General features: G+C 40.6%; 1 protein-coding gene across 4 annotated transcripts in view; it reads left to right on the top strand.

Moving 5' to 3' along the window:
• ESRRG (estrogen related receptor gamma) overlaps positions 1-26908 on the top strand; it is a 620633-nt gene that overhangs the window by 441062 nt on the left and 152663 nt on the right. For all 4 annotated transcript variants that reach the window (XM_013055573.2, XM_045081156.1, XM_004751470.2 and 1 more), the window contains exon 3: positions 21481-21597. In XM_013055573.2, coding sequence (XP_012911027.1) covers positions 21481-21597 — 117 coding nt within the window. The remainder of the gene's footprint in view (positions 1-21480; positions 21598-26908) is intronic.

Genomic DNA, 26908 nt, shown 5'->3' with positions numbered 1-26908 from the left:
GAGACCTTAATATCACTGTGCCTCTGTTTCTCAGGTGGGAATGTCCACCAGAGTACCTGGCCCGATGGATCATTAGCGCAATGAATTATTAGCTTCGGTTGCTCCTGGGAATATGACCGGAATACTCAAACACTGGGTGGTTCAGATATTCCAGCACAGAGGTGTCCCTGATGCTAAACGAGGGTGTGGTCTTCGTCAGATCACAGCTGTGATAATTAACCCTTTCTCCCTGTAGTCATTCTTCATAATAGCGCCCTTTTATATCAGGAGGCATTTAGGTGGCTAAATGCTAGGTAATCAAACTAAGATTTGATTCGTTTTACATAGTTTTATGGTGATCAATTCACTCTTTTCCTTTCTTCTCTTCTCTTTTCTTCTCTTCTTTTCTTTTCTTTTCTTTTCCCTGTGGCCATGCATGGGAAACTGGGTAAATCAGAATAGGAGCCTGAATCCTGGAACTTGCGTGAGATACCCCACATGTGGGATTCAGGAATGAAGTAGCAGAACACCCTTGCAGCGTGGGATATAGGACTGAGTGTTATGAACACTAAGTTCACTCTGGACATTTGTGGGGCCTGAAGAAGAGTACCATAGTCAGCCACATAATGTACAGGGAATACTTAGAAGTTTATAAATCAAGATCACGAAGTGCCGAGGAACATATGTTCTGTTCTTTTATTGGAAAAACATACTTCATAATGACCTGGGAGGGCAGCTCTGCATTTTGAGTTCTTTTTTTTTTTAATATTTTATTTATTTATTTAACAGAGAGATACACAGCAAGAGAAGGAACACAAGCAGGGGGGAGTGGGAGAGGGAGAAGGAGGTGTCCAGCAGAGCAGGGAGCCCGATGCGGGGCTTGATCCCAGGACCCTGGGATCAGGACCTGAGCCCAAGGCAGACGCTTAACCACAGAGCCACCCAGGCACCCCTGCATTTTGAGTTCTTAGACTCACAAGAGTTTTGTGTCAGCAGGAGGCAGTAGAAGGAAGATCAGTCCTTAGTCTACAACCTACCCCATGTCTCTCTTCCCCTCTACCTCCCATTGTGTCCTGTGCAGAGTGTGGACATCCTGCTCACATGTCCATGGCCCACTGACCTTTCCAAACAGCTTCCCCTTGACCATTCCTGGGCCTCATAACATGCACACCAGCAGTCCAGTCCAGTCCAGGGCACCTTCCAGAGGATGGACCAGGGGAGAGGCCCATGCAGGCTTTGGAATGGGACTTACGGTGATTTAGCCACAGAATTTGAGGGTCCAAGGTATTGGGAATCAGGGAGTACAAGAGGGTTGGCTCCAGCTGGTTTTATCCCCTTAGTTTGTCAAAGGAGTCCTTGCACTGAGGCAAATGCCTTCTAAAGTTCAGGGCTTTCGGGTGGGGGCTCTTTTTGTCTGAGTCTAAAGGTGACACTGATAAGAGCCTAAATATCATTTGAAACATGGGGCATTAAAGATTAGGCATTTGCCTGCTAGCCATCTGCTAACGCTGTAGGCATGGCCTGTGGATCTGATGTGCTGACTTCTTTTCCACACTGCTGACTCTTTCCTGGAGCAGGCTGCCTAGTCCTGGAGGATCTTTGCTGGGCGTCATGTTTTCTTTGCCATTATGTGCTATTTTGGTCTTAGAAGAGAATATTTGCAACTCTGGAGGAAAAAGAAACTTACAAATCGAGTGTCTGAACATCCTCTGACCCTTACAAAAGAAAATAATCAAATATGATTTCTTTAACTTAAATAGTATTTAGAGAAAATAATGACCACAGTTTATAAATGGCTGCTTTAAAACTCTAATACATTCTAAGATTGATACTCAGAATACTATGGATATGTTAAAATTGACTTGGAGAATCTCCAGGGTACCAGTTTGGATGCAGGATTAAATTAGCTAGTGACACTAATGTTTACGAAAGAAATATTGTGTATGGTTCATTTGCTCTAACTCAGAGCTTGCTTTTTCACTTTTTCTTGTATTTGAAGGCAATTTTGTCGGATTTTTAGAACTACATGGATGTTGCCAAATTATAAATTAGAGATATTGCTATACTCCCACTATTTTAATAGTTAACCTCCATGTTTATTTTCATAGTAAAATTGAGTGTTGCATGCTGTCTATGGTGGTAAGGGCATGTATTATGTGTACGGATGTTTGAGGAAACAGCACAGTTTACAGATTTATCTCTCTCAGTTTTGACCAATGAACCCACTTTTTAGGACAAATGGGTAATGACGTCTTTCCCTGGTTTGTTCTGACTCTTAGGAATGGACCAAAATTGTCACCACCGCTCCTCAGGTCTTTGTCGAGCCAGAAAGTAAATATCTTAGCATCCGGGGGTCACATGCCTTCTGTGTGGTATACTCTACTTGGCTTTGTTTTATTTTTTAAGCTGTTTAAGACTATGAAAACCACTCTGAACTTGAGGCCTTACAAAAACATGTCTAGGGCTCGATTTGACTGCTAGGTAACTGCCAGACCCAAACACCCCAGTGTATCTTCCTGGTGGGCAACCTTGACTACCAAGATTTTCCTCAGGAGACCTTTTTCAAGCAACTTTGCATACATATCTTTTGTTTAAACTGGAAGCAAGTTCTTTATCATGATGATCTTTATCATGATGATGCATTGTCTCAGGTTTCACAATCTTTTACTTTTTTGGGGACTAGATTTGTCTAGTTTCTTGTCACCCTTCATGATGTCATATCTGTGTGTATTAGCCAGCTAATTGGAAAGCAGAATCAGTGTAAATTAAAATAAAGTAACATTTGGAGTGGCTGGCAAAAGGTTGGATCTTGGGTCGTGTAAAATAAGGCTGATTATTTTCAGAGAGTAAATTGCAAGGTTGATCTTTGATCAAAGAAAAGAGAATAGAGTACTTAACAACCCTCACAATATTTTTCTCTGAAAAAGATACTAGGAACTCAAGTTTTTGATATGACAATCTCTGGTGTGGTTTACATGTTTTTTAAACACTTTGTTATGTTACTGTATTTTGAAAGTCATTTAAAACCAACATATCATTTTAACTATTGACTCACAGGAGAAGTTGGACAACACTGGGTAAGAATGTGTTCTGTGTAAAGGGTATATGCCAATAGCATTCAGGGAGGATATGGATTTTCAGTGGGACTTTTTATGCCATGGCAAAATGTCCGACTATAGTTTGTGTCAAATTACTGAAATTTATTAATTGTCAAATTAGGCAGACAAAATTCACTTTCCTGGCAGTATATTTGCAAAATGAGTGACATTCTTTCCTACCAACTGTGTTATTTCACAGTGATTTGGAAGAGGTGATATTAAGCGTTTTATATTCCTCTGCTAGATTACCTTATATTTATTTTCAAGCAGACTCCACCACGCCCAGCACCTCAGCCCACTGTGGGGCTTGATCTCAAAACCCTCCGATGGTGACCTGAGACAAAATCAAGAATCAAACGTTTAGCCAATCAAGCCACCCAGGTGCCCCTATTTTTACTCATTTAAAAGAGGATGTTTTTAGTAGTAGTATCACTAATTTTTAAAAGTACCATAGTTATAAATAATAAAAGTAATCTTTATTTTTTTTTTTTTTAGAAGATTTTATTTAGGGCACCTGGGTGCCTCAGTTGGTTAAGCAATTGCCTTTGGCTCAGGTCATGATCTCAGAGACCCCGGATCAAGTCCCACATGGGGCTACTTGCTCAGCTACTTGCTCAGCTACTTGCTCAGCAGGGAGTCTGCTTCTCCCTCTGACCCTCTCCTCTCATGCTCTCTCTCTTTCTCAAATAAATAAATACAATTTTAAAAAAAGATTTTATTTATTTGTCAGACTGAGAGAGGGAGAGAGAGCATAGGCAGAGGGAGAAACAGGTTTCTGGTGGAGCAAGGACTGGATCCCAGGACCCTGGGGCCATGACCCGAGCCAAAGGCAGCTGCTTAACCAATGGAGCTACCTAGGTGTCCTGTTTTTTTTTTTAGTAATCTTTAAAACTTAGCTCTATCTGTATATTTTAACTGAAGTTCTCATGTGTCTGTAGCATTAATATATTCTCCTTTGATTCTACTCTGATACGTTATAGAATCAGAAAATGTAAGTGTATAATTCTGAATTATCTACACACATGCATACTTAAGAGGCTATGCTCTCCATTATTTATTTTTGTAAAACTTCCCTTCTTGAATAAAACCCTCTGCACTCAGAAAATACAGTCAGTTTCCCATGGTTCCCCTGAGCTAATGTCCGTAGAAGTAGCGGCATGGAAGGAAGGGTATTGACTGTGGCGTGAGGCCAGGGTCTCTGTCTGGCTCCATTGGGACAACATCTCCTGTGGTGACCCACCTGGGCCCCCCCAAGCCTGTTCCTGACTCAGTCACCCTCTCACGGGAAGGAAGCGTGTGCACTGCCATTTCTTCCAAGGAATCTGTTGGTGAGTCATTGTCTTTTCTTGGCCTGTCCCAGCCTACCACTTGTCAAGTCTGAAACACCTCCCAGCACTCCGCACCAACCTTCTTCTTGGCAAGTAATGGCTGAGGACTTCGTGTGGTTTACATGCTCACGTCTGAGGGATTTTAAGGATCAGTTCCAGAGAATTCTTTAAACATGCCGTTTGCTTTCCTGTCTTCTAGCAAGGTAGACTTTTACATGTGTGATGGACTCTTAGCAAATGGGATGCGGCTGACACGTGGCTTGCAGACCCACGGGTTTTCTTCTGAGGGCCTGCCACCTTGTCACCCCCCTGTTAACTGACGACTGTTTGACTAAAGTCTGGAGGCTGTTTTTTGGTTACTAGATAAACGACCCTGCAAAGGTATCGGTCCTTCCCTTTCCATTCTGATAGCTTTCATTCTTTCATCCTCGTTCACCTTTGACCCAGAACCGAGCCCTGACAGATGAGGCTGTTTTGTGCAAAGAAACAACAGATAAATTACCTTTACCTTGGGCTTTAGAGTAGCCCAAGTAGCTTTAGTAGGAATGATACCTTGTGCTTTATAGTTTCCAAAATGCAATTTTTTAAAGATTTTATTTATTTATTTGACAGACAGAGATCATAAGTAGGCAGAGAGGCAGGCAGAGAAAGAGGGGGAGGCAGGCTCCCCACTGAGCAGAGAGCCCGAAGCGGGGCTTGATCCCAGGACCCTGAGATCATGACCTGAGCCGAAGGCAGAGGCTTTAACCCACTGAGCCACCGAGGCGCCCCCCAAAATGCACATTTTTATACCTGTGTTAAAGTAATTACACAAGAAGACCCTTCCTCCAGTAAACTCAGAATTGATGATGGCTAAATTCAGGTCGAAGAAATGACAGTGTTCACCCTCCAGGTAGGAAAGGAGACCAAAAGAAGTGATGAGAGTTCTGTTGTCTCAGGTCCCCCATTTTTTTTTTAAGTTGGCTCCATGCCCAGTATGGAGCCCACTGTGGGACTCGAACTCATGACTGTGAGATCAAGACCTGAAATGAGATCAAGGGTCAGATGCTTAACCCGCGGAGCTCCTTTGAGGAGCTGCTCCTTTCGGGTTCCTCCGGATGTGAATGTGTGTCACTTTGGTAATTGGTTGCGGGAGTCTATGTCTCAGTATGATTTTTTGGGCCCCCACGAGAGGAAACCTCAGTAACTTACTAAAAAGCAAGTTTTGAAGGCTGTGAGGCAGGTTGCGAGCAGTGGCAGGGTGGGGTCTCAGGGCCTGGGACAGAACTTTTTTTCTTTACCGATAAAGGGCAGTGGTTCATTTATCTGATATTCTACTTGATAAACTTAGATAATGTCTTAGATGTGATAAAGGACACAACATTGCCTTAATTCACTTTCTTTTGAAGTTGTTGATAGTGGGATTCAACAATTGGAAGGCCTAGTCCTTGGAGCCTACTTAGACAATTTTGCAAAGTTTCAAGTAAAAGCAAAATTAGGTAAAAGATGCTGGCAAAGTATTGTGGTTGACACGAAAAGTAAATATGTAAAGAAAGAAATATGTAAAGAAAGGATGCTTAAATATTTATTTATTTATTTATTAATATTTATTTTCTTTTTATTGTGGTAAAAATAACACAACATAAAACACACATACCAAAATGTGCACATAACATAAACACAGAGCATAAAAATTTCCATCTTAACTGTTTTTAAGTGTACAGTATAGTAGTGTTAACTACTATATGCACATCATTAGGCCACAAATCTTTAAACCTTTTTTATCTTGCAGAACTGAAACTCAACGCCCCAAGTAACTCTCCATTTCCCCCTCCTCCAGCCTCTGGGAACCATTTTGTACTTTTCATGAGTTTGACCACTTCTCTCTCCCATATTCGAATCATGTCGTATTTGTCTTTCTGTGATTGGCTTATTTCAGTTAGCGAAATGTCATCAGGTTATCCATGTTGTAGTATGTGGTAGGAGTTCCTTCTTCTTTAAGCTGAATCCTATCTCGTTCGAAGTCTCTACCACACTTGCTTTCTCCATTCATCCATCAAAAGACAATGGGTTGTTCAGCTGCCTCTTGGCTGTTAGGAGTAATGCTGTCGTGAACATGGGTGTAGAATCAGCTCTTTGAGATCCTGCTTTCCACTTCTTGGATATATACCCAGGAGTGGGATTGCTGAATCATATGGTGATTCTGCTTTTAATTTCTTGAGGAGGCTTCATACCGACTGGCTTTCCATAATGGTGGCATCATTTGACGTTCCCAGTGACGGTGCACAGTGGTTTCAGTTTCCCTGTGTCCTTTTGGGTACTTGTTATTTCCTCCTTGCTTTCCTTTGTCTTCTTTTGAGGGTGGCCATCCTGATGAATGTGAGGGGAATGTTTAACATTTTTGAGGGGTTTCGGATAGTTCCCTGAATGTGAAGTTCTAATCTTTTACCTCCTTAGGCTGCCTGTAAATAATTACATATGTGGACAATGTAAATAGTTGTTTTCAGCCTTTGGAGTTGCATGCAGGGCCTTTACCAATAATAATAGATGAAGGATTCATTAGTTTGTCATAATAATAATGACTCTGTCAGTTTTTGCAATGTGCCTCACATTGTTCTAAGTGATTTACGTTGATTGTTCTATTTAATTCTTCCATTATCCCAAGGAAGTCGATGCTACTATTATAGTATTCTTACAGTATCTATTTGTATATGTGGAACTTGAGGCACCGAGAAGTAATGGCCCAAACACAACTGGGTGTCAGACAGCCTGAACCCAGAGTCTGTACCCTGCCTTGCATATTTTTTTTTAAGCTTTTAAGGCATTGAATAATTTTAGACTGAATTTTTCTTGAGAGATTTTAGTCCATGGGCAAAATTTTCCATTAAGTTGATAAAATAAAATAAAAATGGGGAATTAAGAATATTCCCAAAGTTATGATTAGATAATATGAAAGGCTTTTAAAAAAGGAGACAGTCAGAAGTAAGCCTTAAAAAGAACTGTTTTTTTTTTTTTTTAATTCATTTTTAGAATCCCCCCCCCCCCCGCCGCCCCCATAGATGAAGTATGAGAGTAGAGCTCTTCAGTACCATTGTATCGGTCTTCTACCTCAGTTCCCTGGATTTTTATCTTCCGACACTCATTTCGCTGCTGGATTTTTAGTTGTTAGTTTCAGGTTGATCCCAAAAATGTACCTCCACACTCACCACTGGTAACACCTCCCTGACTCTTTAATTCTTAATTTTAGAAGGAACGAAGCTTATTTATTCTCTTGGTTTGATGTGACGGTGATTGTCCTCTTGTATAAACTTTGTGACTGCAACAGAGGGCAACTCTTTTTTTATTACGATGAGTACTGGTCAGAAGAAGGGGAGTGGGATTATCTGAATAGATCTGTTTTTTTTTTTTAAGATTTTTATTTATTTATTTGATAGACGGAGATCACAAGTAGGCAGAGAGGCAGGCAGAGAGAGGGGGGAAGCAGGCTCCCTGCTGAGCCTGATGTTGGGCTCAATCCCAGGACCCTGAAATCATGACCTGAGCTGAAGGCAGAGGCTTTAACCCACTGAGCCACCCAGGCGCCCTTAGATCTGTATTTTTAAAGAAAAAACTATATTCTTTGGGATTAAATCTTGTTTTATTTTGGTTTGAACAAACTTAATGAGACAACTGTATTCTAATATACTTTTTAAGAAAGGCATAGCTCAGGGGCACCTGGGTGGCTCAGTCGGTTAAGCATCTGACTCTTGATTTCCACTCAGGTAGTGATCTCAGGGTTGTGAGATCGAGCCCCATGTCAGCACCCTGCTGGGTGTGAAGCCTGATGGAGATTCTCTCCCTCTCCCTTTTCCCCTCCCCCAATAAACAAATACATAAATAAACAAATGCCTAAATAATAAAGAAATAAATAGGCACCGCCGAGTAATAATACAAAAAGAGGAGGATTTCATACACAGAAATTTTTGATTAATTTAGAATTTAGAGCCTGAAATGTGAACATTCCTTGACAGTGAATCGGAAAGCAGAGCCGAGTCTACATTCTGATATCCATTTTTCAGTGCAAACTATTAACATAGTTTTCATTTGAAGAAGATCAGAGGCAAGTACAAGAATCTTCAAAGGAATGAATCTAGCGGAGATTTTGTCCTTGACTGCACCTTTTCTTTTCCTTTTGCCTCCAAAGCATCTTCAGTACTCCCAAGGCACCTCCTCGCTTCTGGAACACCCTCACTGTCCCCCAGAGGCTTCCGATTATGCTTTATATGGAGAACCATTTCAGATGTTACAGATATTTAAAGTGAAAGCCCTCCAACGCCTTCTTCCATTTGTTCTTCTGGGATGTTACCAATTTGCTAAGATTTCTTTTGTAATGTCTGCACCTAACTTGTAGGAAGCTACTTTACAGGATTGGAAGGAAGAAAGGAAATAATGGGAAAGACTGTGAAGTGTTTTGTAGCATCGCAGCCTTTCGTCCATATGTTTTTAGACCAGAGCTCTGTAAACCAAGGCCCAGTGCCAGAATCATTTTGCTAAAGAAAGTTCTATTGGAACACAATCACCACGCCCTTTCTTGTGTTGTCAAATGGCTGCTTTTATACCTCTGTGGGATTGCTGGGAGTCACAGTAGAGACTGAATGACCTTCGAAGCTGGAATATTTACCTATGTGGGCCTTTAAGGAAAAAACTGGTTCACCCCTGCTGTTCCGTGAAGGAGTGAGAGCTGAGCGGGTATCCCCTTGGAGGAGGCGCTGCCTGACCCACCTCTCCTGGCCCATCAGCACACAGGAGACCTCCACTCTCCCCTGTTAACGTTTTTCCTTATGCTCGTCATCTCTGAGGAAATGCCAGGCACTTCCCTGCAGTCCCTATCATACCAGACGGTCAAGTGCACGGGTTTTGTTTCAGAGAGGAAAACCTTTAGGCACAAATGCTACCTATTGGGAGTTTTCGTGGTTCTTATCTGGGTGTTCCTTGTTTTCCTCCGTTCCCAGTCAGCAGCCCCGTTTGAGCTCCCTGACCCTTGGGGTAATTAGTGGTTATGGTCTTTTGAATATCTGTTTGCTCGTAATTCTTATAATGTGCCTGTGATGTGGACATGAAGTCTATGCCTTTCGGCTTCCTTGTAGCAGGCGGGAAGAAATTCTCTGCCTCGCATTTCCTCCCCTCTGCCCTGAGCACTGGCTCCTCCACTTACAGGACTCCCTGAGCTCTTCTGCTTCCCGAACCCCCTTCCCGAGTGTAATCGTAATGTTGTAATTCTTGCTGGGAATCAGTGTTCTTCTGTGTCAGGCGCTCTGCTCAGCATCTTGAAATCTGTCTTGAAATCTTGAAATCTCGTTTGATTTTCACAGCCATGCCATAAAGATAAATGGGTGCAGCCATTACCATGTCATTCCTGAAGAAGGTAACTTCAAAAAGCTTGCTCTGACTCCTACAGAAAATTGTTGAACCAGCACTTGAATCCAGTTCGACTCCTGTCTTACCATCATTGTTCTAGTGCTTCCTACAGTTGAAGTACAGAGCAGGTACCGTCACAGTGTCCCACAGGATTTCCCCAAATCTGTACCAGTGTTGGAGGACACAGATAGATACTGTTGAATACATCAACTTGATCTTGAAAGAAGGAAGTCTCTCATACCAGTATCTCATTTCTAACAAAGTTCTTGGCACATCGATGGCGTTCGAGAACAGAAGCTTTGAAGACAATATTAGAAAAAGATGTGCTTGCTTTCACTTGTGGAATGTACAAGGACCACTTCAGGATTGCTCTGAAGTCATAATTTTGTTTAAGAGTCAGGTGCTTTTGGAGCATCTGGCTGGCTCAGTTGGAAGAACAAGTGACTCTTGATCTTGGGGTCATGAGTTTTATTGAGCCTCACCTTGGGTGTGATTATTTAAAAAAAATTTAAAAACTTAAAGAAGGGGCAGGTGCTTTGTCACATAGGATATGATCCTAATGCCTTTATACTTGTCATATGGACTGCTTGTAGCATTTGAGAACTGCCACTGTCTAACGTGCATTTCTTTTTTTTTTTTAATTTTATTTATTTATTTTTATTTCTTTTCAGCGTAACAGTATTCATTGTTTTTGCACCACACCCAGTGCTCCATGCAATCCGTGCCCTAATACCCACCACCTGGCTCCCCCAACCTCCCACCCCCCCGCCCCTTCAAAACCCTCAGGTTGTTTTTCAGAGTCCGTAGTCTCTCATGGTTCACCTCCCCTTCCAATTTCCCTCAGCTCCCTTCTCCTCTCCATCTTTGTTAAATTTTCTCTTTCTTGGTTTTAGTCCTATGTGTTTCTGTTTTTAAGATTTTATTTATTTATTTGACAGACAGAGATCACAAGTAGGCAGAGAGGCAGGCAGAGAGAGAGGAAGGGAAGCAGCTCCCTGCTGAGCAGAGAGCCCGACGCGGGGCTCTATCCTAGGATCCTGAGATCATGACCTGAGCTGAAGGCAGACACCTCAATGCACTGACCCACCCAGATGCCCCTTAGTCCTATGTGTTAAACAGATAAGGAAACTCCTCAAAGTTGTTTCAAATATGTAGGTAGAGAAAGAACATGTACAAGTTGATGTTGAATACCAAGCCTAGCACGTAGGCTCAAGTAGAACATCTTCCTTGTGGCAGGGGTATTCTTTGAGCTTTTTTATAAATACTCCTGTGACACCATCCCTCCTCTCTTGGAGCTTAAAAACAGAGATGTTTTGGCTGTCCATATCACATAGGATCTGCAGAAGACCTAGTTGCCCTTTCCAAGAAGATGTCATCACATCAAAGCGAAAAAATATTGAATTTCTCGTTACCCTGGATGAGAGACATTTGTATTCTCCATCATCTTCTCAGTGAGTGTGTTTTTATTATACGCTTACTCCCTTCTTGAATGCATTTCAGACCACACCCTGCCGAATATGGATTCCTTTTTTCTCCTATCATGAACAATAGCCTTATTGCGGGATCTTTAAAATACATTGTTTACAACCTGACACCTGTTGCTTTGGTGACATGGTCTGTTTGGTTTCTGTGGAATTAAACTGGCCACAAACCATAGTGGTACAGAGACAAGTTGAGGGATTTCTTTTTGAGGTGTTGAGAGATTCCATTCCCCAAAAGCAACCCTATCCTGTCCCACAGCTGCCCTTGTACCGTAAGTCTGACAACAGCAAAAGACAATGCCAAGACCCACGCTTACCTGACCGCTCCAAGGCATCAAGATTTCCTTTCCAACCAGCAACAATAGCAACAATGACAGCTACACAAAGCACCCTCTCAGAAGATAGGAATTTCATTTTTTAAATTTCTATTCCAAACAGCACTCAGTAAATTACTTTTGAAAGACTGGAGTCCAGCAGCATTGCATCATAGTTAAGAGCACGGACGTTGGATCCAGAGTGCCTGGGTTCACATTCTGGCTCAGGCACATGTTAGCTATGTGATTCTGCGTATGTTACCTCTTGCCTCAGTGCCTTGATTCTCTCATCTGCCAAATGGGTTTCATATCTGTAAAACACATAAAGTAGTGCCTCACACTTAGTGTTAATTAGAGGCATTGATATGAAATTTTAATGGGTGCATCTAGGGACCATTGGACTGGATGTCGGGATATTTGAGTTTGAGTTCTTTTATTTTTTATTTTTTTTTAGGATTTTATTTTATTTTTTTATCTGAGAGAGAAAGAGAGCAAGAGCAGCCGGGGGAGGGGCAGAGGAAGAGGGAGAAGCAGTCCCCCCACTGAGCAGGGAACCCAGATGCAGGGCTTATTTCAGGACCCCTAGATCACAACCCACGTCAAAGGCAGATGCTAAACTGACTGAGCCACCCAGATGCTCCAATGTTTGAGTTTTAGTCTTTTTTTTTTCCTTTTTTTGCAATTAACTCATCCATATCTTTGTAAGGAAGTTCCAGCGATCATAGGTTAATCAATCAGTACATATTTACATGTCTGTGATATTTATAAACAAGGAGGCTGAACCAACTGGAAATTAGGTTTTTCTCAAAGTCTAATATCCTTTAGGTTTGTATTGCTTAATACCCAATGATATGTTGTCGGTAGATTCCTCTCAGTTTTATTCTCTCTCATTCACTATACGTAGCTTTTTTTGGTGAATAATTTGGGGCTAAATATTAGAATGAGGGAACGAGGAATAGGATCACTAAAAATCAAGTTGACAGGTCATGAGTGGCTTCCTGTGGGTCATTGACTTGACCACACCTTCTTATGGACACAAGGAATTCTGAGGGGTGTTAAGTTCCTATCCTCAAGGAATGTACAGTTGGAACAGGAAGAGGCTTATTCAGTAGACACAAACAATAAAGTATGTTGAGTTCTAAGAGAAAGACCCACCTGCAGATGAGTGAGAGATGAATTAGTTACACCCATGAGGACTTGGCCTGGTGGGCTCTGGGCAAGCTTCGTTGAAAACACGACCAAGGAGGCACATGAAGCAGACCAGCAGGAACCGATAATGCTGCTTTCTAGGAATTTGGAGTAATTCAGGGTACGTGTCAGAAAAGGGAGTGGACTTGAGATAGAGGTAGAAACTGACCTAAGACTGTGGGAAGGGATAAAGCCGAGGTGGGATTTGGAAGGGCTTGGCAAATCCTTGCCCTCGATTATAATCAGATTACGCCCAGTAAGACATAGTGGGAGCTCTGGTGGAGAGACAGGAAGTGCGTGCAAGGAGCTGTGGTTGATGTCTCAGAAATTCACTTCTTAGACAATTTTGTGCTTTAAAAAAAAAATGACTTCAGCTATTATCTTTCTTCCTTTCCTCCCAATATCTATAAAATGTAGCCATGTATAGTGGAATTGTTGGCAAGGCAAAATTTTCCTTCGGCTTCTCTGGGTGAATGGCACGTTCATTTTCACACTCTTGCATAAACTGAGGAAGGTTGTTTTGTAATATTCCCAAACTCAGGTTTAGGTCTTAGAGTGAAAGTATTTAGTAATGGGTGACATCTTACAATGTCTCTCCGTTCTGTTTTCAGAAGGGTGAACAACATGACCTATGATTTCATTTTCTATAGTTCATGTAATTCATGTACAAAGTACACATAATTGTTCCTTTTTTATATTTTAGTAATCCTAGAGTAGTAAAGGTAAAGCAACTAGTTCAAGTTCACACGGCTAATGAATGGCAGAGCTCTAATTTGGACCTTCACCTACCATTTCTCTTCTCCTCTGCCTTTACTCATTCATTTCCAGGTGTCTTTCTAAATCCTATGCAAGTAGTATGTGAAGGAAGGACATGCAATGGGCATACAATATTTTTTTCCACCTTTCATTTGAGATGAATATGCATAGGGCCTAGTATTGACTCAACAGTTGTGGAATTAAGGCAATAAAGGAATGTCCATGTTTACAAATTTGAGGGAAACTAAGGTGTAGGATATGTTTTGTTTAACCTGGAAAAAAAAAAAGGCTGAATAATTTCACCTCCATTTTACAACACTGTTTTCCTGCCAGTCTATTTTTTATTTTTTATTTTTTTTTAAGAGAGAGAGAGAGAGAGAGCGAGGACATGAGTTGGTGGGGGAGGAAGAGGGAGAGAGAGAGAATCTTAAGCAGGTTCCATGGTCAGTGTGGAGCCTGATGTGGGGCTCAGTCTCACAACCCTGAGATCGTGACCTGAGCCGGAATGAAGAGTCAGCTGCTTAATGGACTGATCTACCTAGATGCCTCCCCTGCTAATCTATTTTTAGTTTAATTCAAAGGTCAGTACAATCTTGTGGTTAGATATATCATCGAGAGAGATGGTTGGTACCTACTATAAGCTCAGTGGCTCACCCAATACACATCACTGGATGATGAAACCAGAGCATATGGTCTTGGTCTCCAGTCCAAGTAGACAGTCCACAGTCTCCAGTAGACAGTGCTCGGACTGTATGAGCCTGCCTGCTTGTAAGTTTCCTTCTGTTCTTTTCATGCTTAAAGACAAGTTGACATCTCTTTGCATGTGGGAACTAAGCCTGAGCCTCATTGTGATACTATAGTACTATAGTATTGCAATACTATTACGGCTCTTGTATACTCTGTGATTCTCTGAATTTAATCCTTTAGAACATGAAAGAACCAAAGATCAAAAAGACTTGCTATACCCTATCTTCCATCTCATATTTTTAGAAAGTAGAAGGGCAGCAAAAAGGCAAAGAACATTTGACTCTGGCCTCATCCTGTGTGTGAAATTGCTTTGCTAAGAGCTGGATGTGACCGTGAACTGGCAGTGACGCTCCTTTCCTCCTACCTCAGGACGCCACAGGCTCCATGTCACAGGGGACTTGCCTCCCCTTTGGGGGCCTGACTCCACCACTCCTTCTCATACTTTTGGGCATCCTCTTTTAGAGCTTGAGGCAGGTTCTCAAAATGTCACCAGTGATCGGAGATCTTTGAAATTTGAAGGTAAATGTGAAATTTAATAATGGACAGACCTCATTTGGCTGCATGTCTTGTGATAAAGAAGGTGGTCAGATGTTTTAAGGGATTATGATTGAAATGTATTTGGACTGTACCCCCTTTTATAAAGTGACTCTAGTGACAGGTTTTAAAGGGAGCTTTAAAAAGTATCAGAGCAATCCCTTGGGAACAGGTTTTAGTGTCCTTAGGTAACTTATTTTGAAGTCTAACTTGGGATTCTTTGTAAAAACTTAAAAAGTCTGTCCCTTGATGGGACTATGACTTTTTTGCTAGAGATATATAATCAGTTTTTGTTCCATATTACAGAATCCCAGTTAAAGAGACAATTTCAATTTCAGGTAGAATGGGCAGAAAGTAATAAGGAAAAACCTAGCATTAATAACAAGACAGAGAAAAACAAAAACAAAAACAAACACAAACAAGAAAGAGAAAGGAATGAAAGGGAAGTCGTATCGCTGTATGGAAAAACCTTTACTACGAAACAGTAGTGGGTTTTCTTTCTTTTTCTTATATTTTTGATCATTTAAAGCAAAAATACTACAGGTTATTGGCTGCATGTTTTTAACGCTCTGTGCTCTGTAATTGTGTACCGAGCCAAATGCCATTATTTTAAAATCACTTAATGTTGGAAAACAATGGGATAAACCCCACTTGGAGTGCCCTGTGGGTCATCTCAAGCCATTTGGTTCTGTTAACAAAATTAAAACAATTGGGGGAAATATACAAATGCTTTCCAATGGGTTTTACAATGATGATGTCTGTACGCATGAAAAGGAGGACGACTCTTAGGCACGACATAAAGCCAAACGCATCATTCCCGTGTATGAGTGATGTGCGTTGGGAGTAAGGATTTGACATATATTTTTATTTTGATGCCATGCTAATTTACATCATTCAGCCCTTTTACTGCCAAACTGTAAAAGTCCATTAAGTGACTGAAAGGAATATACAAATTATCCACTGGCACTGCAGGCTGGAACCTCACATACACCCTGTTATTCCCTCCCCAGCTAGCTGCAAGATTCTATTAAGCGGTAAGTGAGAAAATTATATTGCCTACAAACTAATTGTACAAAAGAGTCTGAAAGAAGTAATCAGAGCCCAAGACTTTCTGAGAAGCTGCCAGGAGATATTATAAATTGCTCCGTCATTCTTGTCAGCCTGCTTTAAAAACCCAGAGTTTCCCTGTTCATCTGGTTCCCTCTGCAACAGAGCTCGCTTCCCCAGCTCTTGACAAAACTGGGAAGAATCCAGTCCTGTCGTCAGTAGCTGCCTAATTCAGTCCCTGGTGCCGTCTAACCAATGTGTCCCAGGAAATCGCAAGCTGTGACCCAAGAAAACTCCGTGTGTGAAATGAGGATCCTTGGCTTATGAACAATAACTTCTGTATCCTCCTGATGGACTGTCCAGTGTTCACATTTCAGGTGCCCACCGTTGCTATGGCTGTTGTATAGTTTCCACTTTTCGTGAATCTAAGAAAAACAAGGACCCCGTAGAGATCAGGTGGTCTCCTGGGAGTCATGTCTTTGAGCCGGTACCAAAACAGATGTAACATTATTATCCAGGTGCTTGGGGCCACACATTTTTAGGTTAAAATGGTTATTTTGTTGTTGTTGTTGTTGCATAGAAAAAGCACCAGGGAAGATAGTTCAAGGGCAGAATCTGTGTAGACTCTAACGGGGATCAAACACTTTGTTGGGTTGGCGATCATAGCCAGCAACGATGAACTAAGTAACTCAATGGGAGGGCTTTGAAATGATAGAGGTTTTCCTCCAGCACATAAGTTCTTTAGAATAATGTTGATTTGTTTTTCAAGATATAAACCAGTGTTACTTAGTGAAATCAAGGTTATCACTCATGTATGTCACAACTAATTTATTGAAATTTGGCTGGAGGATACCTAATTCATCGTAAACAATTTCTATACACTTAAGCTGAAAATATATCATTTGTGAAAACATTCAAGGCCGCTATAATTTCCATCCATTCACAGTGAAATTTTTACAAAACATGTTTTGTTGCCTGTAGTTTTGGGAAGGTTCCTTACCTCAATGTAGTTACTTATTCATTTTTCACAACATAGTTCAATCATTCCACTCCTAGGTTGAAAATTCATTGACTTTACTTTTTTTATTATTTTAAAGATTTCATTTATTCCTTAGAGAGAGGAAGCACACAAGCAGGGGGAGAGTCAAAGAGAGAGGGAGAAGCAGGTTCCTGCTGAGCTCCGAGCCCGACATAGGGCTTGATCCCAGGACCTGGAGATCATGACCTGAACCAAAGGCAGAGCTTAACCATCTGAGCCACCCAGGCACCCCTTGCTTGACTTTCTTAGGCATAATGTCTTCATTTGTGGGAATGCATATGTGTGTATGTGCGTGCTGGTTGTGAATCCAGAACCATTGCCCCCCACATTAAATTGTATTGTTCCTTGCTTACATGTCTTCTCTCCTCTGTAAAACTGTGGACTTCTCTGAACCCAAGCACATGATCCACAATTCCAGGCTCCTGGATCAGCACCAAGGATCAAGGAATGAATAAGACAAAGGCTCTCCCTCAGGAGTTCATTCTGAGGCACTATTAAAAAATTTCTCTGCCTTTATGTTTCCTTTTGTCTTTGAAGAATTCTGGAATGTGATGGTTAGAAAGGAAACTAGGGTACTTCTTTGTATGTGATCTGAAGCTCTCAGGTGGTAATCGTACAATTTTCCTTCTGTTTTTTGAATTTAAAATCCTTATATAATCATTCTTAGACGAGTCATTCATAGATTTAGCTATTATCATTTCATCGCTCCTAAATATTTTCTCCAATGTGGCTCCAGTTCTGAGAACATCTACTTTGTAAGTAACATTAAGTACTGTAACAAGATAAAAATTAACCCTCTTAGTGCCCTCTGTCTGTTTTTTCATGTTTTAAAACATTTTCATGTTTTATTTTCCTTTTATTCTTATCCTATTCATATCAAGATGCACTTTATCTTCTTTAAAGTCTCTTACGTCTTTTTTTTTTATTTTCACATTTTGCTCCCCAGAAGGCTTTGATTTTTTTGTTTTGTTTTGTTTTCCCTTCAATGATCTCTTTCTGTTTTACCTTGCATTTCCATTTTTGTCAAAGCTACTTTTCAAGGTTTTGAAAAATTAATTAGGCTTCCTAATACTTTTTTTTTTCATTTGTGGAATTGTTTTCCTAGTGTTCTTAATATTGCTTCCTGATGGGACAGCTGGCTCCTTCACCTTGTGGACATTACTACATTATAGCATCATAATTGGTGTTCATAGCAATGACCTTGAGATATCAAGGAAATACAACTTTTTTTGAAGCATACAATTTTTATTTACTACCTTTTGGAGGAAGATTTTTCTACTATATAAGAAATGGTCCTTGCCTCTAGGATCTTACCATCTAATGGGTAATATGCTTGCAAAAAAGGTATGACAAGATCCAGTGTGTCTGTATGTGATGAGAGTACACAAAAAGATATGGAATCGAGAACTCATTTTCTGCTATGATGGTCTGAGAGGTTTTCATGAAAAATTTGGATGGAATTTGAGTTGAACAGTGAGCCTTGGAAGTAATTTTAAGAAGAAAAGAGGGGTAAAGATAGATCATTCTCAGAGGGAAGTCTGAAGGACACAGCAAAAAATGAATAAATTGACTTGGCTGCCTCAGAAAGTTCATATAAGGTGATAATTGTAATATTGCTAGATAAGTAGATGGGTGTCATATTGGAGTGGCGATTTTGTTTGCTAATCTAATAGTCTGTATTTAATTCAATGGACCATAGAAGTAGTGATTTTTTTAAATTAAGGTTTTTTTTTTTGTTTGTTTTGTTTTTGATTTTTGTTTGTTTGTTTGTTTGTTTTTTTTTTTAAGCTGTCCTCAGAAGAGGTACGCAGTCTGGATTCCAGGGGGAATGGAATGGAGGCACAAAATCCAGTTAGGAGATAACTGTTTAGTCCAGGTGTGAGTTTACACAGGCCTGATCCAGGTTCCTGTCAGAAGTGTGTTCTCATGGAGGCTGAGCATAGAATTTTCAGAGGAAGAGGAACCAGTCTGAAATGAAAGCTGATTTTTTTTGTGGGGTGGGAGGGAGATAGTGGGTCACCCTGGTAGAAGTTTCCAATGTTGGCTTAAAAATGTGGGTCATGCTTTAGTACTGGAAAATAAGCAAAGTGAGGACTTCATACTGGCTTTCCAGGCAAAAAGGGGCACGAAATGCTATTTGGAAGCCATTTTTTCCCCCCTAACTAGTTATTGTTCATCTCTTAGTAAGAAAGCAAAGACTGAGTTTCTTTTTAAATAAGACTAGGAAGAGGTAAGTGGAGTGGAAAGTTCTGGTAGTAGAATACTAATTAACCCCTAGGAAATTACTAGCAACACTCCCTGGATGGGAAATACATTTTCAGTGATGGTTAAAGAAACTCAGCAGTGAAAAATGGTTCATCTAAAGTTCAACTCTAAATCCTTTTATTCTCAGCCATGACCCAGCCAGGCTGCTTCCCTTTGACTTATCCTTAATTTTTTGGGTATTAGTAACATCCCCGAAGAAGGTGATGGTGTGTGCCTCTGTTGATGCAATTAATAATTATCTTATTATTTAACCTCTTATGTTAAAAAATAGTTGCTTTTATTATTATACATGCCCTGAGTCAGAATGCTAAGTGAGCCAAATAATTTTGATAGGCTTATCTGAAGTTATAATGCACAGTTTTTTAAAAAACAGATATTTCAGTCATGCATACTTAACCAATTTGCAGTAGTTATAAGTGGTTAGGTATTACTTCCTGTTGGATTAGCAGTTGCTGAGTAGTTGAGTCTTGGTACAATCCTGCAATCCACTAATGTGATATTTAATGAGGAGACATCAGTCTGGAGAAAGGTAGTCAATATAAATCAGTGTTTACAAAGTGTGATTAACTCTGAAATATTTCATCAATGCTGTGGTCCCAGGCAGACTCTATGCTAATTACTAGAATCTGTGCATGTTTCAGGGGACTTAGACGGACCCTGAGTCTTGCAAACATGGAGCAGCAAAATTGCAATTATGCTCGGACCGTCTCTGATGACAATTTATGCATTTGGTGTGATGACCTCCCCCTTCCCAAGAGGGCAATAAACAGAATGCATTTTCATTAAGATACTAATGCACTTAATCACAAGGGGAAAGGGTTAGGAAGTAAGGAAAGACCTTCAAGCACTGTGTGACAGAGCTGATAGGGGAGAGAGGCTTTATTTTAAAGGCAGCTTCTTTACAAAGCTGTAGGCAGTCCCTAGAGCACATCCCACACACTGTCATTGGCATTAATTGAGAAAGAATTTCAAGTTAAAGTTTGGATCTTCTTCTGGCTACATATGTATCGCTTCAGATGTGTACGTAGGACCGTAAGTAACGTCAACTCTGACATTAAAAATACCGTTTAGTAGCATTATTTGTAGTATTATTTTTGTTTATAATACTTCCTTGGAGCTTGGGTGTTTGGAATTCCTTATGCAAATGTAACAAACAGCGTCGTCGTTGTCCTCCTGGTCCTCAATAAACGTTTACTCAGCAGAGAACTATGTTGTAAGGCCTGGGTAAGCGTGGCCAGGAGAACCATGTCATTAACGTCCCTGCCCTCTAGGAGCTTACTGTCGGGGCCCAGATTAGCCTGCTGATCATTTTTCACAGCGGGGTTTATGCTGCTTAGTGTCACAAGGACAATAAGCCTGATACATTGGGATATTAGTAACCAATAGAAATCCAGGGCTGATGATACAAGAGTATGATTTTGATGTTCATGCTTTTATGGAAATAATTTGCTTTGAAATTTCTTTGGGATTCTAAAATTCTGGAAGATTGTTATTTTGCATGGGTAGACTAAGCATAATGTTTTAAAGGCTAACTTTATTTATTTATTTATTTATTTATTTATTTATTTTAAATATGACGGCAGCTTTTTTTATTACAGTATTAAGAAAAAACATCCCTCCTCTAGTTTAGAGATTAGATTAGTTATCTTGAATGTTTGAGCTGCTTTTTTAAAAATTTTTTTAAATTTTTTATTTTTTATAAACATTTATTTATTTATTTTTAAAGACTTTATTTACTTGAGAGAGAGAGAGAGTGAGAGAGAGCATGAGAGGGGAGAAGGTCAGAGGGAGAAGCCGACTCCCCATGGAGCTGGGAGCCCGATGCGGGACTCGATCCCGGGACTCAAGGATCCTGACTTGGGCCGAAGGCAGTCCCTTAACCAACTGAGCCACCCAGGCGCCCTAAAGGCTAACTTTAAACTTGATCTTTTGAGATCTTTTACCATGTATCTTCTAAAGATTCGTGCTTTTTTTTTTTTTCCCCCCCTGGGGGGGGGAGAGAGAGAGAGGCGGGGGGAGGGGCAGAGGGAGAGGGAGAGGGAGTCTGAAGCATGGGGCTCGATCTCAAGTCTCAGATCATGATTCGAACCAAAGTCAAGAGTCAGACCCTTCACTGACTGAGCCACCCAGGTGCCCCTATTCGGTGTGTCTTAGGCGGTTGCCACAGAATGTCCAGCTTCGTGATGTTTGTGACATCCTAACGAGTCTCATGTGACTTGTCCTTTTGAGAAGGGAGGCGGACGGAGCAGAGTAGGCATTGCCTTTGGGATGCTCACGTTTCCTGGATCTTGCGAATCTAACTGCTTTTCTTCCAACCCTGTGTTTTAGGTAATATAGAATACAGCTGCCCTGCCACGAATGAATGTGAAATCACCAAGCGCAGACGTAAGTCCTGCCAGGCTTGCCGCTTCATGAAGTGTTTGAAAGTGGGCATGCTGAAGGAAGGTAAGGCGTGTGGCCGGGGGCCTGTGCTTTCGGTTGGGGATGGGGGAGGGGCGCGTGCAGGGAATGATGGAGACACTAGGGAAAACCGGAAAAAGATGAGGTCACAGTAAGCACTCCGAATCCGATGGCAGAATACATCTTTATGGCTGAGTTTTCCGATATGTCCTGGCTAACTGCATGATATCAACAGGAAGGGACAAGGTAGAAAACATCTGATGTGCAGCTAAACGCACCGGGTATGCTTGGTAATTCTGACTCTTTTCATCTTTACGAGTTGCAGAAGGCAAAGGACGAAGGACACCAAGAGGCTAGTCCTTGTCTTTTCGTGTTTCTTCTCATTTCTAAGTTTGCAGGGAGATTTTCTCCTCCACCATTGCTAAGATGTAATTGACAAATAAGAATTGTGTATATTTAAGGTGTATGACTTGAAGTTTTGATATACATATGTATTGTAAGATCATTGCCACAGTGGAGCTAATTAACAGACCCATCATTTCTTATTGTCACCACTTTCTTAAAAAAAGGAATATTAGGTTTAATACACTCTTTATTTTTTTCCAATCTTATCCTTTGAACTTAGGTTCTTTTCTAAAAAGCTTGTAATAATGATACTAAAATTGTTGCTTTCACTCAGGGGAAACATCAACAAACTCAGAATAATAACAGTGACCATGGATTCAGTTATGGCTTGAGCTCACACAGCTCACAAGTGGTAGAGCCAAGAACCAAGCAGAGGGTCAGATTTTAGAATTCACTGAATTCTTCCATCCATATCCAAGGTCCTGAAATATTTGTATATGTCAGCATGTCCAAGGAAACTAACATTTTAGCTTGAAGCTAGGAAGAAGTTATTCTTTTCTTTGGAAAGCCTGGGTAGGTTTTTTGTTTTTGTTTTTAAATGCATCCCTGTCTGTATGTTTGTTTTTGTAGATGTGTGTTTCTTTTTTTATGGTTTTAGATTTTACTATCTCTTTCTCTTCAGAAAATTTGCCAGAGTTTAATATAAATATGATAATTTTATGAAGTGACAAAAGTTTGAAAGAAAATTAGGCAAATTACAAACTACATTTAAATGTATTGCTTCTGTTGAGTCATGACATATCATGGGGTTGGCCCTATTAGTTTATATATTTGGTCTTACTGGAGATCCCTTGTTTTTTAACTTCTAAATGCAAATAGATCCAAGTGTTTATTCCCTAAGAACAAACCAAAGCTTCAGCAAACCAGGAATTGGCATTCCTAGATCTCATAATTTTTCCTGGTTTGTTCTTAATGCAAGAAAGGTGAATGGATCACTTATTTTGGGGGGGATGTAGAATTCATACCCCATTTCTCCACCCTTTATTAGACCGCTCAGAACTAACCCATCATTTGACAAGGAACAAAGAAGACCCTCTCAAACTCTTCTTATCTTTGCCTCTCCTCTTTCCCTGGAGTGGGGTTGCGGGGGTGGGGGAAGGCTATAAACAAAGAGTGTATGACTTTATCATTAAAGCCTTATAAAAACATCACACAAGATATATTGTCAAGTAAAAAAATAATAATAAAAAAGTAAAGTCCAAGTTCACTAGTTGTATGATTCAGTGTCTATATGAGTTTATTTTTATATAAGAATTTGTATTTGTATTAAAAATGTATAACCTTGTCTATTTTAATCATTCATATTAAAATATCTGTAGAGAGAAAAAGGAAAAAGAATGGTACGAGGGAAATGTGTGCTTCGTGCTGGACTGGACGTGGAGAGGTGGAAGTGTGATGAACAAGGATTGGGGACAGTGTGACACTATGAGTGCAGCGAGGAGGGCGCGTATGAATACAATACTCTTTCCTCTGTACAGCCTTTGGCACCATTAGGATTTTTCATGGTTGATATATTTTACATTTATAATCCACTTGCTAAATATTTATTACATTACTCCTGTGTGCCAGGCACGAGTCTAGGCTCTAGCGGTGGGGCAGTGAGAAAGTCAAATATGGTTGTTCTTGCTCGAGAAAACGGACATGGAAAAGCCAGTGGGAGAGTTTTGATAAAGGAAGAAATATGTATAAAAACCCAACCATAATGACCCAACCCACAAGACAAGGAATTTTCCTTTGAGTTAGAATGATGGTGACAGCTTACTCCTTTTGAGTTTGAAAGTTTGAAACTTTATCCTGGTAATTGCCTTAAATCCTAGCGCAGATAACAAACAAAACCTCCTTCACAGTAACGTGAGAAGTAACTGATGGTCCATTTCCGGTCATTATATTGCCACTTAGTTGAGGTGTAGAGACAGACTCACACGGAACTTAAAGCTCATTCAGAAATGGTTAATTAGAAGTTGGGAGTCGAGGAATAATGTTCAAAGAACAAATCCATTTTTTAAAGTGTTATAAAAGTAATAGATCAGTTAGCACTTTGGCTGGATGTGTCCTAGATGTGGATTTTATTTTCAAAAACTAAAGTACGTGGAGATGTGTTTCCATTTACAGGTTGATAGAATTTCTTTGACTAGTTTAATTTTACTACTACGATTTTTTCACCTCTTTGCACTCCTAGGTTTATGGATGAAGTGAAAACAGAAATAAAGTGTCCCTTAAATAATTTCCCTCAGTGTGGTTTTTAAGCAGGAGCACTCTGGAAGGCGGATAGAGTGACTCAGGAGGGGTGAACTGTGTTTAATTAAACAATATTGGTGAAAGAAATGGGCCGGTGCTTATCTGTAATTCACACCTCTTCAGTTGCTGTTATCAAGCCTTTAGAGGGTCTGTTTTCAAGGGAATTGCTGCTGTTGCTGATATACTCCAACAATAATTTATTTTCCTTTACTTCTTATGCCCACTTTGATGGGAAAACGCCAGTTCTCTAAGCCCCTCCCTGCAAAAGGATGGCTATGAGTAAATACGGAATATTCCTTTTCTTTTGTACTTAAAAATGTCGTGAAATATTGCACTGCACCCTGCATATAAATACACAATTATGTTTGGCCATCTCCTTGGCTCAAGACTGGCCTCCTCAGCCTGGAGAGAGTGATACTGTCTTAAATGTATCTTTATGGATGGAGAGGGATTTCGGTCCCGTGCAGTATGTCAGGGATCATGATGTAGTAAATCTATTCAAATGTAAACCTGTTCAATTCAATTACCAGTCCATAATAAAATTTGCTGCTACAACCCCCGTGTTGACCACAGCGGTCCTTACAGGCTGATGGCACAGCAGGCCTGGAAATTGACAGACAAAATCTATTTAAACAAAAAACAACATTAGTTATAGAATCTGAAATGAAATCAGATTTCAACAGCTTTGATGGGAACCTTCTTTCCTTTAACAGGTATTTTTATTCAACTAGCCAAATACATCTTCGATCAAGGGCTGCCTGAGGGAAATAAAGAAGTTTTCATGAAAAAGGTGGTTTATAGAAAAAGGAGACTTTACTCTTTTAAAAACGATAATCCCTAGTTTTATTGACTGATGTTTCTACTAATGATGTAGGGTGCCAAAGGGAAGTGATGGCTTAGTGGGCAGATGAGTCCGGTTGCATCACGTTGTGCATCGTTAAATTCTTACAGGCTATGCCTTCTCGTTAGCCAGTGCCGGAATTATGTCTGAATGAACTACATCGGATTTTAACATTAGAATGTTTTTTTCAAAAGACTTTATTTATTTATTTGTCAGAGAGAAAGAGCGCATGGAGGGAGAGCTGCAGGCAGAGGGAGAAGCAGCCTTCTGGAGCCCGATGTGGGGCTCGGTCCTAGGACCCTCGGATCATGACCTGGGCAGAAGGCAGATGCTTAACTGACTGAGCCACCCCGGTGTCTCTAGAATTTTTTTTTTTTTTTACATGTTTGTGGAGAGGTTTTTTTTTTAAAAGATTTTATTTATTTATTTATTTGACAGACAGAGATCACAAGTAGGCAGAGAGGCAGGCAAAGAGAGAGAGAGAGGAGGAAGCAGGCTCCCCACTGAGCAGAGAGCCCGATGCAGGGCTCGATCCCAGGACCCTGGGATCATGACCTGAGCTGAAGGCAGAGGCTTTAACCCACTGAGCCACCCAGGCACCCCAGGTCTCTAGAATTTTTGAGTCAAAAAATCGTTACCATTAGCAATGAATGATTGGTTGTGTGGAGAAAAATGACAGAGTGCTGCAACATTTAAAAACAAAAACAAACAAACAAACAAAAACTTCAAGAAGCATAGTTAAAAAAAAAAATGATAGTTCATTCAAATTCAAGTGGTTGCACCATGCCACATCCTGAAAAAAATCCCCTTTTCTTTTTCTGGGCTCTACTTTGCTGGTAAGCCTCACGAACGATGGGCAAGCATTAGATTTTCGGCATTGTGCCATCCTGTATGTCAGCGAAACCCCATCTATTACAAGGTATCTGGTCTCAACATTCCCTTTTCATTTTTTTCAGGTATTGCTTATTTGAAGGAAAAAAAAAAAACAAGAACTAATCAAGGTGCCACCTATAAATCTGGTCAAGATTTATTTTTATTTTGATCTCTCTCCTTGGTTATTTAAAGGCTATTCCCGGACATACTGGTTCGGTTTACACTCTGTCAGTGGCAAAGAGAGACATTTTATGAAAGCAATAATTATTTTATTTAGGTATAGAATTCACTGATCGAAGGATTGAAGGGCTTTTTGCTGTTTACTGGTATGATGGGTTTCACCTTGGCAACTCAAGAATTTTTCTTTGACTCTTGTAGACGAGAGCAAGGTACCCACAGGTATGCACAGCGTTCCCTTACCCAGCCAGGCCAGCCTGTCTACCAAAGTATAGCAGAATCAAGGAAGCAGGGAGGGCCAGTACAGCTATTTCATGTCAAAGAGATGCTTTTCACTTTGCCTGCTTTTTAAGAGAGAGAGAGAGAGCACAAGCAGGGAGAGTGGTAGGCAGAGGGAGAAGGAGAAGCAGGCTCCCCGCAGACCCTAGAGCCCGATGCAGGGCTGCTCACTGCCAGGATCCTGGGATCATGATCTGAGCCAAAGGCAGGTGCTTAACTGACTGAGTCACCCAGGTGCCCCACTATGCCTTTTTTTTTTTTTAAAGGTTACTTAAACCTTTCTGATCTTCCCTTTCATCTTCTGTAAAGTGATGGTAGCAACAGTAGCATTTGCAAATGAAATGTGAATGATTAGTAAAAAACTGCACCGGGCGTGTCCAGCACGCATGTGGTGTAGAATGAGGACTGAAAGAACATTACTTGTTGTTGCTAGAGACAGTAAGGATCAAGCTGTGGGGTCAGGGGGTCCGAGAGTCTAGCCCTGACTCTCCCACTTCCTGGACCTGCACAATTTTCATAACCTTTAAGACCCTATTTACTTGA

This window comes from Mustela putorius, unplaced genomic scaffold (genome assembly GCF_011764305.1).
Source record: "Mustela putorius furo isolate JIRA1106 unplaced genomic scaffold, ASM1176430v1.1 tig00000508_pilon_pilon_pilon, whole genome shotgun sequence".
Lineage (NCBI taxonomy): Eukaryota > Metazoa > Chordata > Mammalia > Carnivora > Mustelidae > Mustela > Mustela putorius.
The sequence above is the reverse complement of the archived record's forward strand: the minus strand, read 5'-3'. Positions and strand labels throughout refer to the sequence as shown.